The sequence below is a fragment of the Coturnix japonica genome, chromosome Z, assembly GCF_054131305.1.
Source record: "Coturnix japonica strain WE chromosome Z, WE-NBRP24, whole genome shotgun sequence".
Classification (NCBI taxonomy): domain Eukaryota; kingdom Metazoa; phylum Chordata; class Aves; order Galliformes; family Phasianidae; genus Coturnix; species Coturnix japonica.
In genome coordinates this window covers 64,852,759-64,879,669 of record NC_140702.1, presented here as the reverse complement: position 1 = coordinate 64,879,669, position 26,911 = coordinate 64,852,759, and the positions used below count along the sequence as shown (strand labels likewise).

Below are 26,911 nucleotides of genomic sequence, written 5' to 3'. Positions count from 1 at the left end.
ACAGAACTGTAGGGGTTGGAAGGGACCTCTAGAGACCATCAAGTCCAACCCCCCTGCCAAAGCTGACACCCATGGGGTATCAACCACCTCTCTAGGAAGTTCCAGGGTTTGATCACTCTCACAGTAAAGGAACTTTTTCCTAATGTCCCATGTGAATGTCCCTTAGCACAGCTTTGTGCTGCTGCTGTGTGACATCAATTCACAGAGAGCAGAATCTTCCTCTGCTTCCCTTTCTCATAAGCTGTAGAGAGCAGTGAGTTCACTTCAGCCTCCTTTTCTCCAGAACCCAAGTTCTGGCAACCCAAGTGTCCACAGCTTTTCCTCACAGGACACATTTTCCTCCTCTTTTATAGCTTTATTGCCCTCCTTGAGACACTTTCACAAGAACCCTAACATTGTGAAGCCCAGAACTGCACATGATACTCAAGAATACTCCATTGCTGGTTGTGACTCCCACTACAAACCTCTCAGTTCTTCCCCCACTGTGTTCAGCCTGGCGAATTGGAGCCTCTGAGGTGACCTGATAGTGGCCTTTCAGTATCTAAAGGGGTGCTATAAGAAAGAAGGGATAGACTTTTCAGCAGGATCTTCTGTAATAGGACAAGGGGAAATGGTTTCAGACTAAAACAGAGAAGACTTAGTATGGGTATAAGGAAAAGAGTTTTCACATAATCAGTGATGAAGCACTGGAATAGGTTGCCCAAACACATGATGATTGCCCTGTCCTTGGGTACATTCATGGTCAGGATGGACCAGGCTCTGAGCAATCTGATATAGATATAGATGTCTCTGTTCATTGAAGGGGAGTTGGACTGTATGACCTTTAAAGTTCCCTTTGAACTCAAATGATTCTATGATTCCACAGTCTTCTATGAGACTAATCTTCAGTCATTTTGGAGACAGATCATGGTTTTTTTTCAGAGTATTAACCTATACTGAAAAATTAATTTGTAGCAGCCCACTTGACACTGAGTACTAGTTCAAATTGAAATGAGTCTTCTTCCTTGTACTTTAATGGACCTGAATCAAGAATTAATAATTGGTCTATTAGAACAGACTCACTGATCCCCATGGCAACTGTTTTCCAACATACAGGCTGCAATTAAGCAGTCTTCAAACCATAAATATTACTTAGTGATTTACTTCAGGAATTTGATGGTGGCTATGCATCCTGAATCATGACCAACTTAAAACATAGCAAGAAATATGTAGACTTTTACAGTAGCAAGCTCCTTCCTCTCCTTCTTTAACTTACAGAAAAGCAAGACTAGGTACTATAAAAAATGTAATAGCTCATATTCTCTGGGAGAATGCACTGGGAGATTTAAATGTCTGTGATTCTTAGGTGTGCCGATGATCCTGATGGTAGGCAAAACAAGGCATGTCAAAGTGGAAATATCATGAGGTCATTATAGATCGCCAAGTAGTTTCAGAGAATATTACCGCTTCTGGTGAAATTTATACCATGTTGCTGCTCATATAAATAACATGCTGAACTTCAACAGATCATTGAAAAGGAACATGTATCACTTTGGACGGAGGCAAGATCCCCAGAGCTCTTGACAGAAGGGTTCTTTCTTTCTGTTAACTTCAAAAAATTGCAGGTTAAACCAAACCTGACCTTTTATGACAAGACTTGAGTTCAAACCCAGAAAACACAAATATAATGGAGCTTTCAGAATTACTAAGTGAGCTATGAACTCCTCCATGGTAATTAATTCATGCATACTACCGAAACTTAAGTCTAGTATCATAATAATACAGGATTTACTTCGACCTTCACATAAACATCTCATACACAGTTGTACTCATCTTAGGGAAATGCTACAACCCAATCACTCACTCAAGGAATCGTGTGATGTATTCCTTACTGCAGTGTGACCAGGTGAGTGGAGTGGGATCATACTGCAACTGTCGGGACATGATGTACGGGCGCTTTCCAACAGGCTCACAGTCATTCTCTTTTCCATCATGCTGGATACCAAAACTGGAGACAGAAAACAACATCTGGTAACTCCAACTGCTTGGTTGTACCACAGCACTCACCTATCAGTTCTGTGCTTTGTTTAAAAAGATGCTAGGGTCAGATGCTTCCTCACCTGGTGAACTGTATGGTCCTATTTTTAAAATAAATTAATAAATAAATAATTGATGACCCAAAATCTACAGCAAATTCTCACTCTGTTAGGCTGTCATGTAAATCTGTTAGGTACAGCAATATTAATGAGGTAAAAAATTAAGAACATACTGTCAAAGATTAACACATTCAGGGGTAGTTCTAAGAGAGTCAGAACACTATTGCACAGCCTGTCCGAGAATTACATTTAAGATTTAGAGTTAGGTCAAAACTTGTAGTCCTTCCTCCCTCATGGACCCCAGTCATTTAGACTTGTACCACTTTAACTGCAATCAGACTTTGTTATGCTGCTATACATTGCCCTCTTACATCTCTACTTTGTATATCTATTTTGGTAGAGACACTGGTTTGCACATTACTGAGCATTCAGTGGATTAGCTTCCAGCCTTCATTCCTTTCTATTTAACTTTCTCCAGCTGTGCCTTACAGGCATGCTGGTCTCCCATAGCAGTTCTTTCTGATGTAGCTCTCTACAGCTTCTCTGCCATACTAGGAGATTTCTTTATTCAAGAGCTAGTAAAAACCATTAAAAAAAAAACAACAAGGAAACACCCAAAAACATTTTAGTACGATTCACCTGATTAAGCACCATACCTCCACACCATCTCCTTGTGAAGGAGGTTTTGTCTGAAGTTATAATATACAAAGGTAGTAGTATATGAATATTTTGACACCTGAATTGTTAATATCTTTTATAAACCCTTATTCCACAGCCTTGAAAACTAACTCAGGTCATGATTTAGCCATGGATCAGACAAAGATGTTCTGGTGAGTTCAAACCACTTAGATTTTATTTCTGGAAAATGTAATTGTACTGTGACTCAAACGTTCCGAAGACAGAGCATGATTTCACTCCAGTAGCAGGCCTGAGTTGTAAAAGCGAGTGTGTCCCCCTAGTGACAGGTCCTTTTCTACAAACAGGGTCTGATGCCACAGGCGGCTGAGAACGTCTACAGGGTAAGCAGGGATTTTTGGAAACCATTAAAAATGGGAGTTTTTTTTAATCGTTTTGTTTCATCTGTTTTATTGCCCGTATTCGAAATTCTTAATGCCTTTTCTCCAACCCTGCTTGAGTGAAAGATAGTTACAAATTAATTATGAGTGCTACTGCTCTCTTTGGTAGGCTATCCTTGAAGGCTAGGCCATGTAGTGTTCCTGCAACAGAAGCACATCTGTACTTTATCTCATAGTATCCAAAGGACCTGGGCTAGACCAGGAGAAGGACACACATGGTCAATGGGAAAAAGTATTTTCTGGCAACTAGTGTCAATGAAAGAGTCTTGCTCTGTCAGCAAGAGGTTGTGGGGATCAGGAGAAAGAACCTCAAAGCACCTAAATCTAATTGAAATAATTATCGTTATTTAATTTCTCAGAATTCACGGGTTGAATAAAGAAAGGCCAATTCATACCTTAATAGTCTTCAGATCAGATTTTAAATCCCATCAGGAAGTACAGACTTCAGCCTGAGAGGCAGCTGGCTGTATACAGAAGGTGATGTGATACAAGAATAAACCTGTCACCTAGCCCAGCAGAAAACTGCAGGCAAACTGAACTGTCCATGTGATAATGTTGTACCTTGAGGAAATCAGTTCAGTGTCACAACATTCAAAAGATAAAGTATTTCCCATGAGTTTAATAAAGCAGCTAATCAACCAAAACACTTTCATGAAGTTGGAATACGGACAAATTTGGTTTAAAGCAAAAAATCCCAATTGCAGACTTACAGAGTTCCAAAATTGCAAGGGGACCTCAATATATCATCCAGTACAACCCCGCTGCTAAAGCTGGTACCTAACAAAAGGTTGCACAGGTAGGTGTCCAGACAAGTCTTGAATGTCTCCATAGAAGAAGATTACACCCCTCTGGGTGGCGTGTTGCAGTGCTCTGTCACCCTTATCCTAAAGAAGTTGTTCTGCATATTGTGATGAACTTCCTATGTTCAAGTTTTAGGCCATCACCAAAAGGAGTCTGGCCTCATCTATTTGTCTCCCACCTGCCTTTAGATACAACAATAATCAAATTCTCTCCATCTTATTTTCCCCAGGATGAATAAAGCCAGGCTACTCAGCCTTTCCTCATACAGGAGATGCTCGAGGCCCCCTAGTCAGCTTTGTGGCTCTTTGCTGGACTCCTTCTAGGAGTCCTTGAGCTGCGAAGCCCAGAACTGGACACAGTAGTCCAGGTGTGTCCAAAGGTAACCTTAGTAAGACAGGAAACCTGATATTCCTGTGACCCTTGACTAGTTTTATAAAAACACTGTTTCTAGTTGATTTGCTATACTGAAATACCCAGTACAGAAGCTTTTTTGTTTTGTTTTGTTTTGTTTTGTTTTGTTTTGTTTTAATGTAAATGATTTATTTGAAGATTGTGTGTAGTAATTGCATAGTAAATCAGTACAGGCTCAAAAAATGAAAAAAAAGTGAAAAGTTAAAGCATTAAGTGATGATTCTTCACAGCTGAATTATTTCATCCTGATGTGCTAATGTAGTAGACTATTAAAAGGGGTATACTGAAGAGCTGTAATTATAAAAAATTATAGGCTTAAGAATTTGTTTCTTGTTATTTTGCTCATTAAGATAACTACGGTTTTGATTTAATAATATAGAGACATCAACTTACTCCTTTTTTTTTTGTTGTTGTTTTTTTTGTTTCTGTCTGGCAATTTAAGGATTAATATGCAAATAATAATTCAATTTTAGCAGGGTCCCCCCCTTCACTTTCCATTATACCTGTGTCCAAGTTCATGAGCAATAGTGAATGCCAAAGGGAGACCAGAATCTTCATTGATGTTGCAGCTTCTGTGAGGCTGACACATGCCTGACAGATGAGATAAACCCAAGGTTTCACACGGACGATTCATGCCAGCACAAATGTCCTTTCTAAAACCACAGAAAATGACTTGATATTAAAAGAGATTAAAAGCAACCACGGTGTCCCTTACATTGGGTGTTATGCTTCCAACTCATAACATATGTATCTGTGTTTAAAGCAAGGAGTTGTGATAACATTTTACAAACATACACTTTTTTTTTTTTGCTACTGTTGTATTATGTCACTATAATTAGTCATCAATAATGACACTACTGTAGTGCTTAAATACACGCTTATTTTCAACTCACATAAGCAAGTTCTAAAATCTCCACCTCTGACATCATTTTGATCATTGCACATTTTATAGTAAATGCCTGATGGCAAATTACATGCTCTATTTCCTTTTCTCTAATTTTGCCCAAGAATTTATTAGTTCTTTCTTATATCTTAAAGAAAATTCTCCCTTTAATTCCATCATCTCACATACGACACAGGACTCACAGCTACAGGCAGCCAATGTTACGGTGCTGTTACAGAACAGAATGCATGCTAACATGGAGCCAAAATCCCTGTGAGCTCTTCTGGATAACAACTTCAGTCCCTCAGCATGGACTATTTTCCCTAGCAAGTAGGCACGTGCTGCCATGGCAGCATGAGCATTAAGAAACTGTGCACAGTCAGAAAATGGTCCCTTCCTTCAAAATGTCAAGCTGGATGCCAAGCGATATGCTAGAATAAATAAAAGGAAGAAATGTGTGTTTTACTTCTGAACAGGTCAAACCGTAATATAAACCTCTACATCCCTAACTTATAAAAGAAAGAATGATTCAGACATCCTGTGCAGGTCAGGTTGATTTAACTTCTCCCAGTTCAGACAGAGCAGGCTGAAGGGTTACAACCTCATCTCAGTCACGTTCACTGGGGAACATCCTACTGCAATAGGCTAAATGGCAGATTTATTATGAAGAATGTGATTTAATCCTGTGTATCAGCTCTGCCAGGTACAACTCATTTGAAGACACTGAAGGGTTGCCGGAGTGGCTTCATTCAAATGAACTGTCTAATGCCTATTTATCTGGAGAGTTAAACCACTCAACATTTTGAGATTTCTTTTTCTCACTCTTTAACACTAATGGATTTTCTTCCCATACCATTTGAGTTTTTTTTTGTTGTTTCGTTTTGTCTAAAAGCCCAACTTTTTCTGGATCTCAAACTTCTCAGCTGTGTGCAGATTGGATCCATTCTGACAGGCCAGCAGAATTTCTGCTTTGTGCCCTGCCATAAACTCCCTGCATAACCGCAAACTTTTAAGTTTTCTGTGTCTCCATTGCTCGCACATAAATACATCTATGTATTGTTTCTCAGTGAATAATGAGACACTATTTAAAAATCACACTCTTTAAACAGAAGTCTTCATAAAACGTTCTTCCATTCCGAGATGTAACTGTGTGTTATTTGAGGATTTGCCATTATAGAATTGCTCACCTACTCAGTGGGCTATTTTAGTACATCCCTTCAAAGGAGAATAAAGAAGTGATTGAGCACAAAATGAAACAGGATCAAGTGGAGAAAATGACCTGAGCTCTGTAAATTGCTAATCTCTCGAGGCATACAGTTCTCAATTTCCTGACTAAGACGCATCCCTAATAAAACACCCACATACGTACATAGACTATTATGTGTACTTTGAAAACAAATGAAAAACAACTTTAAAAGGTACAGCAGGTCTAACCGTAACCAAGTTTTTATAGTATAACTCATATTCTCTGCCTGTTTGAGTATCAGGAATGCTCACACTATGTTATTTTGCTTTCATTGTGGTATTTTACAAACAGCATGTTTTCACGGGCTCTACGGAGGATGAACTAAATAATGACATGAGTATTAAAAAAAAATGTATCACCAAAAGAAATATAACTAAGCAATATTTGATCACAACTGCTGAACTGTTGGTTGTCATACCTTGTTAGAAGAACAGCCACATCGTGGTGTGTAGGGTTGACGTCACTCTTAGGATTAACACTCTTCTGCCATTTGCAGAAGCTGGCCAGTGTCTTATCAGCGTGGTGAACTATCTTCAAGCCTTGCTAATGGGGAGTGAAGGAAAATATTGTAAAGGCAACACTGAATTGCAATTATTTGTCAGTGATGTTAGCCATAAAGCTGGGTAGTCTCTGAAATGTCCCTGCTTATGCTTTTGTCTAAAGCTAAATCCATGATATTTATATATCATCTTGAATATCAAGTTAAAATCTTAACATTTTACATTCTCTGAGAGCAAGTTTTTTTTTCTTTTTTTCTCTTCTTACTAAGGAAGGTACTGATTAACTACTGTTTAACTTCTGTGTTTGTGACTCAATGTTGTGAGAATAAGTTCATGCCTAAGGAATGGTTACATTCTGAAGGATATATCTCTTTCACAGGAGATTTTAACGTTTGTAAATTCCAGAAAGAGGCAATACAGTCTTCCTTCCCCATCTTATGATTATATAATACATATGCAAGCTAATAAATCTTCTGAAATAGAAAGTGTGAAAAACAAATTAAATCAAAAGCCTATTGTCTCCTTTCTGGTACTGAGAATCCACTGTACCTTTCCTCAGTTTATATATGTAAACTTTTAAAAAAATACCTAAATATCATTGTTAACAGATACTAATTTTGCAGTAAAATGATGGATATCTTAGTGCCAATATTTGAAACCAGATCTTAAGGTTATTCACCATCTTTGCTTTCAGCACAGCCACGCTCAACTGAATAGTAATCCATGTTCTATTTACAAAACAGCCGTATGAATTTGTGAAGTACTCTTAATTGCATGTCACCATGGACTTCAGGTCCTATCTGCCGTGTTTAAAACATGAACTATGCTTTTTGGCTGCATATCCTTACCCCAAGCGCTATTAGGACAGGCTCTATTCTTAGTCCTTATTTCAGAAGGCATTGCCTTGCTCCACAGCTTTGTCCTCCATTTTCAATAGCATTAAGATTATTTAGCATATGTTCATAAACCATGAGCCATTGTGAAAATCCCCTTAATATGTTCCTGCAGCCAGAGAAGGCTACATCACTCATGGTATTTTAAAAATAATCACAAAATTACCACAATCAGTATGTATTTAAGCATAAAGCAAAATGGATATGTGGAACAGACAGAATAATCTACAAATGTGAAACTAGTTCACAACAGTTAGTATCTACTTAATTTTCATTTTTTGAGATTTGAAAGACATATAGTAAGAAAAATGTGTGTTGTAGCCTCCACAAGAATAGCTTTACTTCTTCAAGAGACCTGCAAATATGCCAGCATTGCATTTTACTCAACACTTTCAGTAATGCAAGATAGTTAGATGATACACTCCATGTTCCCCATTCCATTATTATTTACCTTTTAAATTACATTTTCCTTGAGTATTTTATGCAGAAATACCTGAAGTCATTAACTAAATACTATACTATCCAGGGCAGCATTTATTCTAAAACCAGACACACCACGGTCACCAAATAAATAGAAGAGTAAAATGAACAAATGATCTTAAACAAACAAATGCTTCACTCTGTAACTTTGGCTCAACTCAAAAATTTAATAAACAACATTATGAAGAAAACAAAAACCTTACCTCCTCCTCCTCAAAAAGGATGAGCCGGACCAGCACAATGTGAATTGCATTGCCAATGCTTGGATCGTGGAACAACCCTGTGACCTGTGCCAGAGCCAGGAGGTATGAGATTAACTGATTCCTCTATAGCAGAACAGAACTTTGGAGAGAAAATATAACATTCACTTCAAGCACACCATCTACCGTAGTGTGTGGGGTGTTGTTTTGATTTTCTTTTGGTTTTATTTTAGATATGTAACACACTTCACTGAAATTTTACTGAAATGCAACTGATGTCAGAACTACTGCAAAGGGCAGCTCTGCCAGCTGAGCTATGCTACAGGATTTGGCAAAATTAGTAAGATACAGAACACACTGTAAACACAAGATTATTTTATGCCCATTTGTCTTCTAGATGAACACACCAGCATTGTGCCAGCACCCTTTACTGTCTGCTCAGCCACTTCAAAGGTAATGAAAAACATGAGCAGGAAAGAATGCAACATGTACAGTCACATAATAATGATGGAGAGGTCCTCTCTGTGTTCAAAAGAACAGCTTATCAAATCCTCATGTTTTGATTTGATAGGAATCAGCCTCTGCCACAACAAAGCAAAAATAAGTCACTATTGGACAGTTTAGTTAAATTACAGATACTTGGATTTTCACAGCACAGAAGGGGATGCTAAGAACAAAAGCAATAAATAATTAATCTGTGTTTTAAAAAAAAAGCATAACACTAGTAACTGAGCTCCTGAGAAGTTTGGCCAACCTTAACACAGTGGTGAATTAGGCAGAAAGAATGTTAATCAGAACAGTACACAGTGAGAACTTATCTACGTAGGTTGCTCCAAAAGCAATGCCTCCTGCTTATTTGCATGGAATCTACAACAGACACAGCACAACACACTAACACCACTTGATACAGCAAATTATCAGCTACAGAACAGTGTTTTTAGACACAGTCATCATGACTAGGTATGTGCTCTCAGCTGAGATTAATTGTAAAAAGCCTGTCATGCTCATAAAAATCTACACGGCTTTCCAGAAGGTGGTTTGTCTTCCACATTACTGTCACCACTACTGAAACACACCATCCATCACTTCACTCTGCTCCACAGTTCAGTTACCATAAATGTTCAGCAAACATCAAAGAAGTTCAGTGAGTGCCTTTTTTTCCACATGGAGGAATTCAATTACACCTTTTTTTCATACATGTTTCCATGTCAGATGCTATTTTGGTTGACTGCCTTTCTGCTGCCATCTGTTACACAGCAACAGAATGTAATAGGATACTGGTGGAAAGGTTTAGCCTTTACTGTCTTACCACCAACATCTGCTTCTGATGTTGAGGGCAAAAATGATAAAATAGGAAGCATTACTTTTGGAGCAGCACTATTATAAGTGAGCTATGCCATATTTCACAAGAAATATTGATTCGATACAGACTGCAGTGGACATAAACTGCCTCTAGGTCAAAATTGTCACGTACTATGCTATGCACTAAACTATGCTATCTTCATAACGTTAGAAAAGAAGCTAAAATTTATTACAACTTCTAGTGTTTTTCTTATTCAAAGATGTGAGAAAGAATGTGTATCTGCAGAATTTCTCTCTACTGCTGCAGCTACCAACCCAATTTTGGCAATGAAGCACAGGTCTCCAAGGGCAACAAGGTGTTTCATTTCAGTAGAATGAAAATTAGTGCTGGAATGTGTAACTATATTGTACAGTCCTCAAAACTGAGAATTACAGAATCTTCCCTTACTTAAAATCTAGAGAAAAATTGCATCTATGCAAAATAAAAGGAAAAAAAAAATGCTTCAAAAAACAGTCTTAATGAATATATATGAATGGTATTCTATTTCATTCAGTAATAAATGTTGCAGACTTGTTTCTGTGTGATTAGTAATGTAACAAATTTATAATTTGCTTCATTAATCTTGAAAAATAAAAGTAAAAAGGTGAAATCTTTTACCTACCATATTCATTATAGTGAGGATATATGATTCCACGTGGTCGCTTCCATGATATTCAACCATCTTACTGTCTGCAACGACAAGCGTCTCCACCCATCGCTCCTTGCTGACAGATCGCCGAGAAACCTTTCTGACAGCTACATGATTTCGTTCCCATTTCTCCCTCCGATGATTTTCTTGTTCGAAAAAGTTAAGGGTGTCTGGAAGGGTAAGAAGAGACACTGACTTCAAAATATTTTCACAGCTGACTTAGATTTGAAGTGTATGGTTGTAATACTTGCAGATACTGAAGCAGCAATGCAGAGTCGCAGGATGCCGTAGGTTGGAATGGACCTCTGGCCACCACCTACCTGGCCCAAAAACTACAAAGTGACATCAGTTTGCTGAAGGCCAACTCCAATGAGATTTTAAGTATTTCCTCATGATGGATTAAACAGTGCTCTACCTTACAAATCTGGCTGCTCATACTCAAAGCAGCAGGCATTAAAGTGCAAGACAGAGTCAAGCAAAAAAAACTGAATTGGTGGTGCCCTTTTCAAGGAAGTCCTCCTCTGTCTAGAGTGTTAGCTCTGGACTTTCTAGCAACATCATTTTATAGATCAAAATAAGGGACATACTTTCTCCCCATGTAGCTCCTATACTTGACAGGATGGCAGATGGTTCTGTGAATGGAAAATCTCATCCCAGAAGTCTGGAGGTGTAGGAGTGCTTCCCTAGTAGACATCATCTGAAAACTGTTGAGGCAGATGGCAGAAGAAATCCTTTGTGCTTCCACTAATCCTCTGTGCATACAGATCATCTCAGGAATAACTTTTTGCTCTGTAGAGCTGCCAGCATATTTTCTCTGTGCTCAGTGGTGCTAATCAGAATGGGATAGGATAGGATAGGATAGGATAGGATAGGATAGGATAGGATAGGATAGGATAGGATAGGATAGGATAGAATAGAATAGAATAGAATAGAATAGAATAGAATAGAATAGAATAGAACTAACTAAATGTTAAAAAATAGCAATGAGGGAATAACCCAAATGCCTCCTGAACCCTGGCAGCCAAGGGGTATCTTGCTAGAAATACTCTTCCAGCCTGTCTGACAAGCCTCACAGCATACAGATATTTTGCCTATTGTCTCATATGAACATCCTCTGGTACGGATTTGTATATTTCATCATTCTAGTTGAGAATGCCCACCGGCTGCATTACCGGGGAAATACTGGCAATGTAAATATCCCAATGCGTGAATAAGAAGTGAGAGATGCTGGCTTATTGACAAGTAGTGGCATTTTTCCAATCTAGATGCCAGAAAAGTACTTTAACAGCTCTGGGATTTCCTGAGTCCTAAGAAGAATCAGGAGTACTTCTTGTTATTAGATACTGCCATAGCCCTTTGGTAGGACATTCACAGAAGAGGACACCATTATTTCAAAGAGAGCAGAAAGACAGCTCAGCTCTTCAAGCCCTTACAGACAGCACTGCCTCATAGCACTGCATGGCAGAGGACAGCTGTCCAGCATTATCTCCACCTCATAGTGCTACAAAGCATTAGGGGACAACTGCCAAGACCCTGCTTCCTTTCAGGTATGGATAGGTCAGCAACAAGGTCTCAAATTTGTGTATTCATTTCAGCAGGAGATCGTAGAATAACAGAATCTTTTGAATTAGACCCTACTGAAGAGTCTGTCCCTGTCTTTCTTACAGCCCTCCTTTAGATACAGACAGACAGCTGACTGTCTAGGCTGCAGCACACACAAGGCTGAACTGATACAGATTACCCAGCCTTTCCTTACAGGGGAGATGCTCCAGGCCCTTTATGATATTCGTGGCCCTCCACTGGACTCTCTCTGGGAGATTCCTGTCTTTTTTGTACTGGAGATACTTGATTACAGAACTGGATACAGTAGTCCACATGAGGCCTGACCAGGGCAGAGTAGAGGGGGAAGATCAGCACCCTCAGCCTGCTGGCCACACTCCCTTTAATACACCTCAGGATCCCACTGGCCACCAGGGCACACTGCCTGCCTAAAGTTACTCATTAAGGAAAATTTCCTTCCCATTGTGTCAAGGAACTCAAAGAAAGACATACCTACAGTACTTTGATCATGAAAAGTAATCTTCATGAAAAAATATTTTCATATCTGCATGCAAGAATATATGTGTAATCTGTGAATAAAGCTGAAGAAAATAAAGCAGATACTTTATTTTTATTTGATTAAGAGAAGGAAAACAAGTTACCGCTGATGTAATCCCTGTCCTATCTCCACTAGCCCAGGCTGCAGCATCACTCCTACTGTCTTCCTAAAGCTTTATCCAGTTACTGTAATGCTCACCTCTACTGGGGCTATTTGTGAAATGTATTCAGTGGTGTATCTCATAGATTTGCGTGGTTTTCAGCAGACTTATTTTTCTCACTAGCTATATTTTCAAGTCTTTTCTGCTGAGAAAAGCCTTCCCACAGCCATCAGAACAAAATATTTTCTTCACATTGCAGGTTAAATGATTTACTTATGGCCATATAAAACATCACATCAGTGGTCAGGCTTTGTACTCACATCTATCAATGACTTTTGCTTATTGTTAGGAGACGTGACAGCTCTGGAAGTGAAAATGTTCAAAGCTATTCACACTGTTAGAGTGAATAACCTCCAAAAAAAGGTTTGCAGACCTGGTTAAGCAGAAGGCTATGAACTGCAGGAAAATTTTGGAAAAGAAATATGAGGTGGAAAAACTACTGACAAGTAGCAAGAAAGCACCACTGACAAAACTCTTTCCTGAGTGACAGCCCCTTCTAGTGCAGGGATCTAACACAGACCCATGCAGTCAAGAACTATATCTCCAGCTGTGTTAAGTCCTCTGTTAGTGAAGAAGGCACAGAGGGAGAAGCTCTTGGAGAAACAGTAAAACAAAGGTGGCTATAGTATGTGTTCTGCTTCTACATTTCCACAAATGATTGCCTTGTTACAGGGGAATGATCGCCTCTCTGTTCCTGCTGGCCACACAATTTCTTATGCAGGCCAGGATGCCATTGGCACTCTTGTCCACCTGGGCACACTATCGGCTTATGTTCAGCCCAGCATCAACCAACACCCCCAGGTCCCTTTCCTCTTCACAGTCATCCAGTCACTCAGCCCCATGCCTATAGTACTGCATGGGGTTACTGTGGCCAAAGTGCAGGACCCGACACTTGCCCTTGTTGAACCTCATCCCATTCACTTCATCCCAGTGGTGCAGCCAATCCAGATCCCTCTGAAGGGCCTGCCTACCCTCGGGCTGATCAACACCACCACAACTTGGTGTCATCTGCAAACTTAGGGTACATTCAGTCCCCTCATCTAGGTAATCAATAAAAATATTAAACAAGATGGGCCCCAGTACTGACACTTGGGTTATACCACTTGTAACAGGCAGCCAGCCCAATTTAACTCCATTAACCACTGCCTGCTGGGCATGGATCTCTAGCCAGTTCCTTACCCAAGGAGGTGTAAATCTGTCCAGGCCACAGGCAGCCACTTTCCCCAGGAGAATATTGTGAAAGACCATGTCAAAGGCATTGATGAAGTCTAGGTAGACTACATAAACAGCCTTTCCCTCTTCTACCAGTCTTGTCACCCAAAGAGACGAGGTTGGTTAAGCACAACCTGCCTTTCATAAACCCAACTCAAAGAAAAACTTGATCATTTGCCCCTATACCAGACATTCACAAGCCATAATATCCTGTGTTTCACAGTCACTACTTATTCATGTCACCCCTTTTTGGCAGAATGTACATTTTGCGAACAACTTTTGTCAAGGATGAAGCATAGAAAGAGTAATATTTCATCCACAATCTCTGATGATCACCTTGAGAGCTCACTAAGATGGTAACCACTACTGTCAAACAAGCCTGATGCATTAGTTTATAATTATAATAATAATAATTTAAAAATCTCCTGAAACTATCCATACAATGCTAACTGGCCAACAGAACAACATTTATAACCCTTAACTCTCAGCTCCAAGGTAAGATTTTAAGCTTACTGTAAGTTTGAATTAAACATGAGAAAAAAGTAGTATTAAAAAATTCCCCAGGACAGGTAAAACATGCATGGCTTCAGTGAAGGAAATAAATTCATGTTCTTTTAGCAAATCAATTTCACTTTTCATTAAGTGTCAACTACACTTGTTTTATTAACTTGCTGTTATTTTGCAAATGAACTCGATAGCTTCGCTACAAAAAATGTATGCGTTCTTCACTTTGAACAATTTATCCCCTCACAGTGATGTTGGATTAGGGTGTGTGGATGTTTTTTCTTTAAATTTTTGCTTTTTTCCCCTTCCAACTCTCAAAAAGTATTGACACGACTCCCTTCCTTTCCAGGCATTACTTCAAATTTCCATATCAAAGAGTCTCTTTCCACCTTTTTCTTTTTTTCCCCTGCAGATGGTGCACAAACCAGAGTGCAGAACGGAGTGCAGACAGGGACCTCAGGGGGCTGTCTGCACAGCCATCTTCCAACACATAAGGAGGTGCAGTGGGGGCTCATATGCATAGATGCATATAAGAAAAGTTAAAATGTCTGTAAACTTCCTGGAGAGGAGAATGCGGACAACTGAAGTCTGACAAAGTAGAACAGCACAAATTTATGTCTTCACTTTCCATCCTCATCTGCTTTCTCTCTGAACAAGAGCTCAATTATGTTCACCACTCCATATCATTCACAGTCAAAACAATACAATTCCACATGTGAGGTATGAATAATATTAATAATGTTAACAATGTTAAATCTCACATTCTTCAGAACTTTGTAAACTAAGATTTTTATTACAACCTTCACTTTATGTCATTGTTTTAAGATGTGGCTTTTCTTTAAGTATTAACAGAAAAACTAGTTTTGGAATGAGTACTTCAGAAGGTCAGTAAACTGTTAATGGAAGTTACCATACATGGAGTGATGAATAAACAAATGAAATCATAATTAATAACATTAATCAAGCATATGAAAGAACACACAAGTTCAACCACAGACCAAATAAAGGAAAGTCTGAGGAGTGACTCAGCTAGTAAGAATCAAAAGGACACTGAGAAAATAAAGATTGCTTTCTAAAAAGTGGTCATTACCCCCTGATGCTCAGGCTATATCTAATAAAGGGCATGGTTTTTATGTCAGCACCAGCTTCTCACATGACTAATATCCAACCTATCAGGGCTACATTAAGATTCCAGCAAAGCTAAAGGACACAGGGCCCACACCACGTGTCCTGAAAGCAAAGAGGCGGCTGCAGGCAGATAACAGGCTCTGGGGCTGGGACGACCATGTGGAAAGACCTGATGAGCCTTGTTGAACACACATAAATTCAGGCTTCCCAGCACTCTGCCAGACTCCTGATCATCCTCATCCACCTAGGAGCTCGGTGTGAATTGCTCAGGATTCAGCTGAAGTTCCAAAACCAGAGGTCCATCTCCTATCTTCCAGACTGGGAAGAAGCTATATTCCTATAAACTCCTTTTCTGTGATTACCTACAACACTGCTGATCTGGTATGCTTTGTCAATAAATGTATAGCTTGCTTTTTTCAAATGAAGAAGACTAGTTGCTAGAAATACATGTCATCTTGAGCACCACAGTATTTCCACACTAGTGGCTGGTTTACTACAGGAACTTGACTACTAATCTGAAAAACTAAAAAACAACAGCTTACTCAATATAGTAAGTGAACTACCTCCCCTTCTCTAATTCTCTTTGCTGAAGTAAGTAATGCAGCTATCTAGAACAGTTCAGTGACACTAAGTACACTAGCAATTCTATATACTTACTCTCTTCCTACAGGTACAATTTTGCTTACAAATAATCCCATTAAAACTAAGTCAGGAGGCTGATAACGTGAGAGCAAATATTCACAATTTATACAGAAAAAACCTGTCTAAAACAAGGAACAAAGGACATGAATTTAGAACAGAACAGGTAAGCAAACCAGCTCTTCTCAGTGACATTTCTGAAACAAAGCTAAAATCAGAGTGAGTTAAAATCTTCTGAGTTCTGAAGAACAGTGTTCACACAGGAAATTATTACCAATATTCAAACATGTTGACATGGGATCTTCCCCACCTTGACCCAACCAAAATGAAAAAAAAAAAAAAAAAGCATAGAGAAAGAAAAGCTGCATCTTTGCAAGCTTTAAATTCAGCATTCCTGCTATCAAATATATGAAGTGTCAATTAGTGGAATCACATCACGTTAATGCAGAATGAAGCTAAAAGCTGTGTTGACAGATGCACTTAATCAGAAACAGCTGGCAAGTGTCTCTGCCACTCATTACCACTTACAGTGAAAGGATGGAATGACAAATGTTCTGGATCACTGGCATCAGGAAACATACAGTGAACAATGTCATGGGAAACAGCTACATCTACAGCTGCCTACACTTTGCAAGAACTATGTTCCTTCGCTCTGAATGTTCTCATTTCTTCTCCTGAGGGATTAAACCCAAGACAACAATAGACAACACAAAACTGCATCCATAAGGTGCTGCTCAAGGAATGGTTTGAACTTTCCATCCTCGTTTTATCTCTTATCTTGCTGATAACATCAAAGCCATGGATTAGAAAAACAAGGTGACTTCTATGAATTTCATCTAGCACTTTGTAATATGACACCTCACAACAATTAATCTTGTGGTACTATTCTGTTTTCATTTGATGAAAAACCAAGTATGTTTTAAAATTGAATACCTCACTGTAAAACAGATGTGTAGATAGATTCCCATTAATTTATGTCCATATTGTAATGTCTGTTACTAAAAATTTAAGAATTGCTAACCTCAGTTAAAGAAAACCGGGAGAACTATTATGTTGCAAACAAAAATTTAAACATACAGGCTTTATTAATATCTTTTTTTCATCTTTGTATGTATTGGTATGAAAATTCATTTGCATGAAGCAAAAGCAAGTACCTAAAAGAAACATCGTGAAGAAATCTTTTCCAGTGAGGTTAATAGAGCAGTATCTATAAGCTCTTGAATAAAACTCCAAGATTTCTATTATGAAGATAAAAAAAACTGCTTAGATGTAGGTGATCAGGGGGTCACCAACCCCCTTCTACCAGGAGCAAGAGTAAGACACAGTCTTTCCTAAGCTTGCATACTGCAGGAGAGCATGTTCAGGCACAGCAGCATTGAGGAGTGAAAGAAAGAATGAAACTCTGGAAGGATAAGTACTGTGAAAAGTTCTTGGACAGATGACCAGAACAGTTATGAACTAGCAGGAAACTGGCAGCATGGGTCTATGGAATGCCCGTTTGCTCTTTGAAGTTACCCATGTGATCCCCAGAACTGGTACTCAGTGCAGGCTCTCCAAAAGCTCCACTTCAAAAGCTGGTGAGAAAATGAGAATGGTGGAGAGATCACATCACTGCAAGGACAGGTGCTACAAAATGTAAAACAATGCTGGAGGAAACAAAGGATGGGGAAGGACTACTCAGGATTGTGCTTGAAGGACGGGGGCGGTGAGAGGGACTCAGGCTTTCTCTCTGTATGGGGCAGGACAGGAGAGCACAATGGTTTTCAAGCTGTGAGAACTACAGCCAGCCAGGAGAGAGATGCAGTAGACAGATGAAAACTGCCTTCCACTCCTGGGCCCCAGGAAGCTCATGTGCCCAGAGGCAGACTGGATGCTGCCCCACAGGCACTGGGGAGAGTAATTTCTCCAGGCAGCTTGTCCACTCACGAACACTTAAATTCATAGCACAAACTGAATCTAAAAATGGTGCACATTGGAAGTTCTTTATTAGAAGTGTCTTACTGAGCATAACCAGAGTTGATTCAGGGATTTAAGTAAATCAATGTTCTTCCCTGTGCAAATATTTCATTTCAGAGATGTTGTGCAATTCCCCTTTCATCAGAGACTGAATCATGCACGGTACAGATATCTCTCAAAAACCTGAAATGAAGAAACATTTTGTTCTGTTCCCTGGAAGATCTATGAGTGAAGGAGAGAGGTAAATTAGCATAACGCCCTTCAATCCATAACACATGCTTCTTTCGACACTGCCTTCCCTCCAGCCAAGAGAACAGTTTCCTGGGAGTTGACCAGGGAAAAACAGCTGCAGAGGATTCCCCTCAAGAGAAATCAAGAGGTCTGTCCTCCTACGTCCAGCCTTGCTCAGCTCTCTGCAAACAACTCAAGATTTCCTAGCTCCTCTCTGGAGAGAACCAACTGCTTGTTCATACACCCAAGACGCACGTACTTTTTCTTTCAGACCTGCAGTAACCTCTTAAGAACTTCCTCCACACTGACACTCTTCAAAAAATCCTTTCTGTACTGTCACCATCACCACAATAAATATGCCCAACGGCATTTTGCCTGCCTATGTTCCCTCTCACATGTGAATCAGAAATGCTGGATGGTATCTGAGAGCTTCCCTGAGGCCTCCAAAAACTGGCCTGTTTGCCAGAGTGACTCTTCTCTGGCTCCTTATCATTTCACTTCAGCAAACAAAGCAAAAAAACAGCCACGTGCATCTCTTGGTGCAAAGATCTAGACCAGAGCAGCTGGGAACAGCTGCTGCTGCTGTTGGGGATGGAAGTGAGAGGCAAAGGGGCAGCTGCAAGATGCCATCACTCCTGTGTTTACCCAAGCTGCTGGGTGGTCCCAAAACAGGATGCAGCCTCCCTGGAGGCTGTGACCTTTCTTTGACTCGTATTTTCAGCCTCAGAAAGAAACTTCCAAGTTAACTGAATCTCGACAGTTTAATTTGCAACTGGCTGTGAAAAGTGCGGATGTTAAGTTTAAGCTATTCTATGTCACATCTGTCTCCAGCTTGGTTGATCTTTTTGCATCTTTCTATTCCTCTTGCCCTAACTTCCTCAGCTTCATTCTCAAAACAACTTCCACCCAAGAACTCCTCAAGAGTCCATCATTGCTGCAGCTCCCATGTGTGAGCCCAAGCACCCAACCCCCCTGTGCTGCTTTTACAGTTTCTGTCCCAGATCTCAGCACACTCTGCTCTGCATTCTTCACTCTCCTTTGACTTGTGATGGGTCACAGAGAGCTCAAAAAATGCTGCTCAGCTAATTCCCCATTTGTAACATTCAAACTCTGTAAGCAGAGAGGTGTACATGTCAAGTCTTTCTGGCTTTGTCAATAAATTAGCCCATGCTCTTGGCTAAAAAGTTAAATCATGGGAAGCTTTTTCAGCCGAAGGCAGCATTAACTTTGCTTAACAACTGGCAGGTTTTGTCAGTTTTATCTGCTGCAATGTGTAGGACGTCAGGATATGGCTTCCCATCAAAAACTTAATATGAAATCTGCCAGTTCTGTGAAATAAATCACTTCAAATTACACATTTCTTGATACATGCTCTGGCTGTAACACACCCACTCTAAAAATATTTAGGAACCAAAGCAGGTACTTTACATTCTATAGGAAGCTGCAAAAATCAAGGACATGTATGAACTCTATGCTCCCTAAGACCATGGTATGGTTCCTCCTCCAGATACCCTGCTGGGTACCACAAATGAGCACAATCTTTACAAAGAGTACAGGAAAAAAAGTTTCTGAGTAGCTGATCTGCATTCCTTGGAGTTAAATAAGGAATTTCACATTTCCTCTATGAAGCTTGCTGTGACAATGACTGTTCACATTCTAGATGGGTTCTGTAGAGAAATAGAAATTTGCACAGTATCCCTTATTAATTAACTGTCTCTGCCATGTCAGCCTGCATGTTTGAAATTCAGAGCAAATTTGCTCTTCATTTCTCATTATCCCACTGACTTCAGGAGGCAGGTGGCACTTCTCTCAATTCAGTTTTCATTAACAGGAATAGTAATTTTGCAGGCTTTTCTGCACTCAGGTAGTATTGGGCTTTCATTTTCTAGATAGTTAACCTCATTGTTTACTTAACAGACAGATTATTTTTAATTGCCTTTTAAAGATGTTATATTTCACCTCTCCTTATAACTTGCTTCATTCACTCCTAATCCAAGATACCAAATATGGATAGTCCTACTGCGCTAACAGACTGGGAAATATCTGACAAGAGGTTAAACACGAACTCAGCAGTGATATCTGGTATAGATCTTGCCCCATTGGGCTGTAAAATGTAAGACTTTGGGAACAAACACACATATTGGAACTTGCTGACTCTATTAAAGTGATTGGTTCTGTGACCTCAGGAGGGATGAAAACAATGCTGCTGATTAGATCCTGAGAATAGTAAAGGAGCATACACACACCAGGAATCCCTTTCAATAGTCAGAATCTTACCATTTCATGGTCACTCTGTCAAGTTAAGTGCATGGACACAGATCAGTCTTTGCTACTTGGCTGCAACGTCAAAGAATACAGACACATTACATGTATTAGTACAAATGTGGTTTAATTGTGTAGGATTCGTGGTTGTGGTTGCCATGCACACCTACAGTACTAAGATGTAGGAGTGAACATAGGCTCAGCACTTAGCTTACAGCAAAATACAATTTACTTTTTGGATGTACCACTACAAAAACCTTGGCAAGATTTCAAGATGACAGACTCATACATTTTAGCTTTTCCAAGTTAGCAAATAAGTCAAGAATTCAGCTAAAAATATACTGAATTTCAGAAAGCTCTCCAGCTGCAACATGACAGCTATTCCCACCATAAAACACAGAAATAAACAATTTCAAGTCCAAACATGAAACAGGTAAAAATTAAAGAAAAAACATTAAGAATTGGTTCTAGATGGATCTTTGGCATAGTATTTGATGAATTGACTGGTTAAGAAGTATTCTGACCATGTCTTAAATAGTTAAGTAAAAATGTATGAGGATGCATTTCATAGAATCATAGAATCACCAAGGCTGGAAAGGACCTAAAAGATCATCCAGTCCAACCGTTCACCTATTACCAATAGCTCCCACTAAGCCATGTCCCTCAACACAACATCCAGTCGTTCCTTGAACACCCCCAGAGTTGGTGACTCCACCACCTCCCTGGGCAGTCCATTCTACTGCCTGACCACCCTTTCTGAGAAATAATATTTCCTAATGTCCAGCCTGAATCTCCCCTCTCATAGCTTGAAACCATTCCCTCTAGTTCTGTCACTAATGACACGAGAGAAGAGGCCGACCCCCAGCTCACTACAACCTCCCTTCAGGAAATTATAGAGAGCAATGAGGTTTCCTTTGAGCCTCCTCTTCTCCAGGCTGAACATTCCCAGCTCCTTTCTCATAAGGCCTGTGCTCCAGACCCCTTGCCAGAGCTGAGTACAGGGGAACAATCATCTCTCTGCTCCTGCTGGCAGCACTGTTTCTGATGCAAGCCAGGATGCCTTGGTCTTCTTGGCTACCTGGGCACACTGTCAGCTCATGTTCAGGCGAGCATCAATCAGTACCCCCAAGTTCATCGTGTCCATCTCCTCTACACAGTCTTCCAGCCACTCTGCCCCAAGCCTGCAGTGCTGCCTGGGGTTATTGTAGCCAAAGTGCAGGATGCAGCATTTGGTCTTGTTGAACCTCATCCCATTGGCTTCAGCCCATCTCTCCAGCCTGTCCAGATCCCTCTGTAGGGCCTCACTACCCCCAGACAGATGTACACTCCCAGCCAATTTGGTGTCATCTGCAAACTTACTGAGGGTGCACACAATGCCCTCATTCAGGTCATCAATAAAGATACTAAAGAGGACAGGCCTCAGCACCAGCTCCTGGGGAACACCACTCGTGACCAGTCGCCAGCTGGATTTACTTAAGTAGTGTCTTCTGTTCTTAGATGACCTTCCCAACCCTTTGAAAGATCATCATAGAGGCTCCCCTTGACATGCAAGTTTTCAGGCCTCTCCAAAACCAGAAGCCTTCACAGATCAGTAGTCAAAAGAACAGAGCAGGGACAAGATGTGTCTCAGCTACTCAGCTCTGTGATGAGGGAAAACTCAGAAAGGCATTTCTAGAAGCAGAAGAGTACAAATGAAACCAGACATGTCAGAGGAGAAATCTTTGCATATGGGAGGTCAAGGACTTCAGCCATAGGGCATCCCACTTAAGTAGCCCTGTTATGGTATCATCATGGGGCAACCTCCGACACTTTGAATTCCTCCTGAGTTCTGTGGCCCAAGCCAGTGTGCTCCAGCTTCTAGCCAGAGTTTTGAGCATGATTTTCATTTATTCATGATCTCTATCAAACACTGGTGGAATTATCACTTTTTGCATATCATGATTCTGTCTTATTTTTGTCATGCACTGGATGGATACTGACCAGCAAAACCAGTTATAATTAATGACACTTTGTGGTTGATTGCCTATAGAAAATTATGACACAGTCTTTCAGAGAGAGGAGCTACTGTGGCTCCCATAGATAAATACCAAGGTGTTTGCAAATGTTTGCAAATGTTTGTCTAGAACTGGGTTTGAGCATTGAAATTTGCACTCCGCTGGAAAGAAAATCAAGCAAAACCTTGTTAACAGATTCAACCTTTATTATTCTGTACATGACAATCCTGGATTTCATTTGCAGAAACTCCCTGGCTTCTTCTGTGTGGTAGTCTTGAAATTCTTAAGATATGTAAGAGCATGGGACCAGAAAGAGAAAAACGCAGGTGTGTTTGCTTGAAAAACATCCAGTTCAAACACATTATAAAATGATAAATAATAGCCTAAGGAGAGAAAGTTGTACTAAAAAAGAAGCTGGGGAAGAGGCTGTTGAGTAATCCCTTTTCTAAACATAAGGCAATTTCTGCTTTAAAATTTTTAGCTGCCTGCCAGTACTACTGGCTCAGGCTTTGCAGGAAATCCCCTTCTTTGACTGCATTTCCTTCCCAGAACCTGCCCAGTAGACAAAATTTCATACTTCTCCTACCCATCCATCTCCTTAGAGTAACATCTGGCTGCCAGAATCACTTCATAGAATCACCACAGAATCTTTAACCTTCACATCGGGTAATGGATGCAACTGAGACACTGAAAATACTGTTAGACAGATAGCAGCTCAGTGAATATTTTACCTGGAGAACGTTAAACAAATAATATAGAAAATGTCAGGAATAATCCCTTGCTAAAATTTCTGCAGCATCTGTAAGAAGACTTTGATCCACACCCAAATGTCCACAGAGCTGAGGGAAATGCAGACTTGAGGATCAATTAACAGCAGAGAGATTCAGAGTGGAAATAATTTGGTTCAGCTTATTTCAGCCATCAGGCAAGCAAGAAACTTGCTTCTAATTCTAACTTTGACAGACTCAAATCAATGCTGTACTTTGTGTTTAAGAAGTATTTAAAATGCAAAAAACCATTTCTCTGCAGATTTAACTCAAATACTGTTTTGCAGCTGAGCAAAACTTTAGACAAAACCATTTAAAAACGTGTATAAAACAGAGTCAGCATGGAATTACTGTTTTTGAAGAAGTGAACAAAGAACATCTTGCACAAAGATTCTCTGCCTGGGAGTGTTCAATGAGAATGACTACAACAGCTTAGAGTAGACTTTCTCTGACCTAACAGACTGATTTATGTACACAGAGGCTTCACCATTAATTTTTTTAAAAGAACACGAATACATCTTTTTCAGCTTAGATACTTGATTACAAATTATTCACAGTAAGTTTGAATATTTGAAAGAGAAGAAAAGCAGAAAGTTGGTACAGAAGAGATGGCAATAGTGTTCTCTTTTATGTTCTTTGCAGCAGAACATGGGCATACAATAGATGTTTTCACCTAATCTTTGGTATAGTTGCTAACGAAGAATCTCAGAACTGCTTTTCTTCTCTTGCAGATATTCAAACACTTCTGCCTTCAAAAGATAGAATTTAGAATTTGCTCTAAAAAAATAACTGAAATAGTGATGGATAGGAAAATCTTACAACTTCCTAAGTTATGCAATAACCTTTGATTCCAGTACATCATAAAGTTAAAACTTATGAGAGGAGCGAGATGATCATTAACTATAATTCATTACAGAACTTTGGAATCATGGGATGTGTTGGGTTGGAAGAGGCCTTATAGTCCACCCAGCCCCAACCCCTGCCATGGGCTGGTTGCCTCCACCAGCTTAGGCTGCCCAGGGCCCATCCAACCTGCCTGTGAGCACCTCCAGGGATGGGGCAGCTCAGCTCTCTGGGCCAGCACCTCATCATCCTGTGAGTAAAGAGTTTCCCCTAACATGTGACCTATATCCCACCCCCCATCCCCCCTAACCCCCTTTGCATTTATAACCATTATCTCTTGTCCTATCATTATCTCTTCATGTAAACAGTCGGACTCTCTTCTGTCTATAAGTTCCCTATTAGTACTAGAAAGCTGCAATGAGGTCTCCCCAGAGCCTTCTCTTCTCCAAGGTTAACAAGCCCAGCTTTCTCAGCCTGTCTTAACAGCAGAGAATCCTCTCCAGTAACACAAAACATATCCAAGTTCAAGCAGTAAAGACACTGTGTTTCACACAGAATAACCTAGTGTCCAAACACCATGAGCATCTTGCAGTTTAAGTGGGTCACATACAACAGGAGGCTACCCAGAGGCTCATCAGGGACATACAGACTTTGAAGAAACTAATTGTGAATGCTGAGCTCGTATCAGTTCATTAGCCCCATAGCACATGTCCAGCACTTCTCAGAAGAATTAGAAATCTCTGATCTGCCCAGAAATAATAAGGTAATTGTAGTTTCTTCCTAGAAAGTTCACAGAAAGTTCAGTATGACTGTGAAATTTGGCACTAAAGGCTGAGCAGCTTTGCCAATACAACTCTATTAACGAGACAAGTGTCCTGAGCAAGTTTTCAAAATCCTGTAATAAAAACTTTTTACAAATGCTACTTTCTGTTTTTGTATTGCTTTTTTTGTAGTTGTTGTTGTTTTGGTTTTTTTTTAGATTGGTTTGTTTGTTTACTTCTTTCTTTACTGCAACTGTGGAAATAAGATATAATGTTGTTCCAGACTAACACTGTATTTCTCCTGTAAAGGAGAGATGGATGGCTGACACATTACAGTTTAATTTTTAAGCTTGCTAAGGCTCTCCAAATCAATACTGCAACAAATATTTACATTAAAAAGTCTTTCTTTCTTTCTTCTTTTTTTTTTTTTTTTTTTTTAAACCAAATCAATATCAACACACTAAAAGTGAAATAATATCACACAGTTTAACAAGGAAAGCTGTAAGCAAAGATCAAGAGCAGAGTATATTTATCTACCAAAGAATGTGTTTAGAAATATTGAACCTAAGTTCAGTCTGCAATCAGATGCTCTTTAATCCAGTGACTGGTTAAGCAGACTCTTTCACTGAAGACAAGGAAGAGATCCCAATCTACCCTTTAAACAATAGTTAAGTAAGCACAGTACAGAAAATACTCTTCCTTCCCAGTGGCACAGAAAGGAACAGAAAGACGCTGCTGAAATATAGGGAAGCAGATTCCTCCCCTACCCCACTTATAGCTTTGATTCACATTATGTGAAAAATGGCAACTCACAGACCTTTATAATTCATTCAGTCACTGACTGACAAAGCGTATCATGTTTCTGATGTGTTTTGATGGAAACAGGTTACTGCTACCAAGTTGCATCAACAATTTCCTTGGTTTTCCCTTAATTTCACACTTTCCTTCAGCATAATACAAGTACTAGATTAAATATTCAACTGTTAGGCTACTGAAGTTAAGACATATCAGCATTATCCTGTGCCCTTAAAACACGAAGTTAAAACAATATTTTAAATAGATCCGTTGAATATCTGTATGGTAATGAAAATTAAAATCCTTTCTATTCCTTAGCAAGAAGGCTACACACCTGCACCTGCTTATTCATTACAAAACCCACTTTTACTAACAGCATTTTTGACAGCAAAGTTAAATAAAAGCGTAAATCTTCTTAAATTTGTATGTCAAATGTTAACAGCTGCAAATTGAAAGTTCCTTATCTCCCCAGCACAGAATCCAGAGATTTCAGAAACAGAAGACAATTTTTCCTTTTTCTGGAGAAGGAAAGCTCAAGAAAATGGAAATAATCAAGCCTATCTCTAGTAAGCTTCTAATAAGCACCGAGGAATGCCTGAAGAAAAATTCTGAAACTTGAAAGTGTTGTGGTTTAAATCATCAGGTAACTCTGTACCACACAGCTGCTCAGTGCCCTCAGACAGTGTAGGGGAGAGCTCTGAAATATGTGGGAGTGTGAGAACTCCTGGGCTGGCATAGAGATGGTTTAATAAAGTAATGATGAGAAAATCAAAGTAAAGGGGAAAAAAAGAGCAACCAAGTGATACACAGTGCAGTTCTTCACCTTCCAGTGATCAAAACCAAGCCAGTCCTCAAGTAGAGACAGCACTTCTGACCAAACCCACAAGTTATACAGTTCCACACTCTATTGTATGGGAGTCCCTTTGGGCAGTTTGGGTCAGCTGTCCTGGCTCTGTCCCCTCCCAGCTCCTTCCATACATCTCCTCACTAGCAGGGCAGAACAGG

General features: G+C 39.8%; 1 protein-coding gene across 1 annotated transcript in view; it reads right to left on the bottom strand.

The window, feature by feature from the left end:
- Positions 1 to 26,911, bottom strand: part of ADAMTS12 (ADAM metallopeptidase with thrombospondin type 1 motif 12) — a 149,048-nt gene that overhangs the window by 58,761 nt on the left and 63,376 nt on the right. Inside the window, exons 4-8 of the mRNA XM_015848413.3 lie at positions 10,530 to 10,726; positions 8,569 to 8,652; positions 6,911 to 7,035; positions 4,867 to 5,016; positions 1,844 to 1,987 (exon numbers count right to left, since the gene is read on the bottom strand). Of these exons, the coding sequence (XP_015703899.2) occupies positions 1,844 to 1,987; positions 4,867 to 5,016; positions 6,911 to 7,035; positions 8,569 to 8,652; positions 10,530 to 10,726 (700 nt within the window). The remainder of the gene's footprint in view (positions 1 to 1,843; positions 1,988 to 4,866; positions 5,017 to 6,910; positions 7,036 to 8,568; positions 8,653 to 10,529; positions 10,727 to 26,911) is intronic.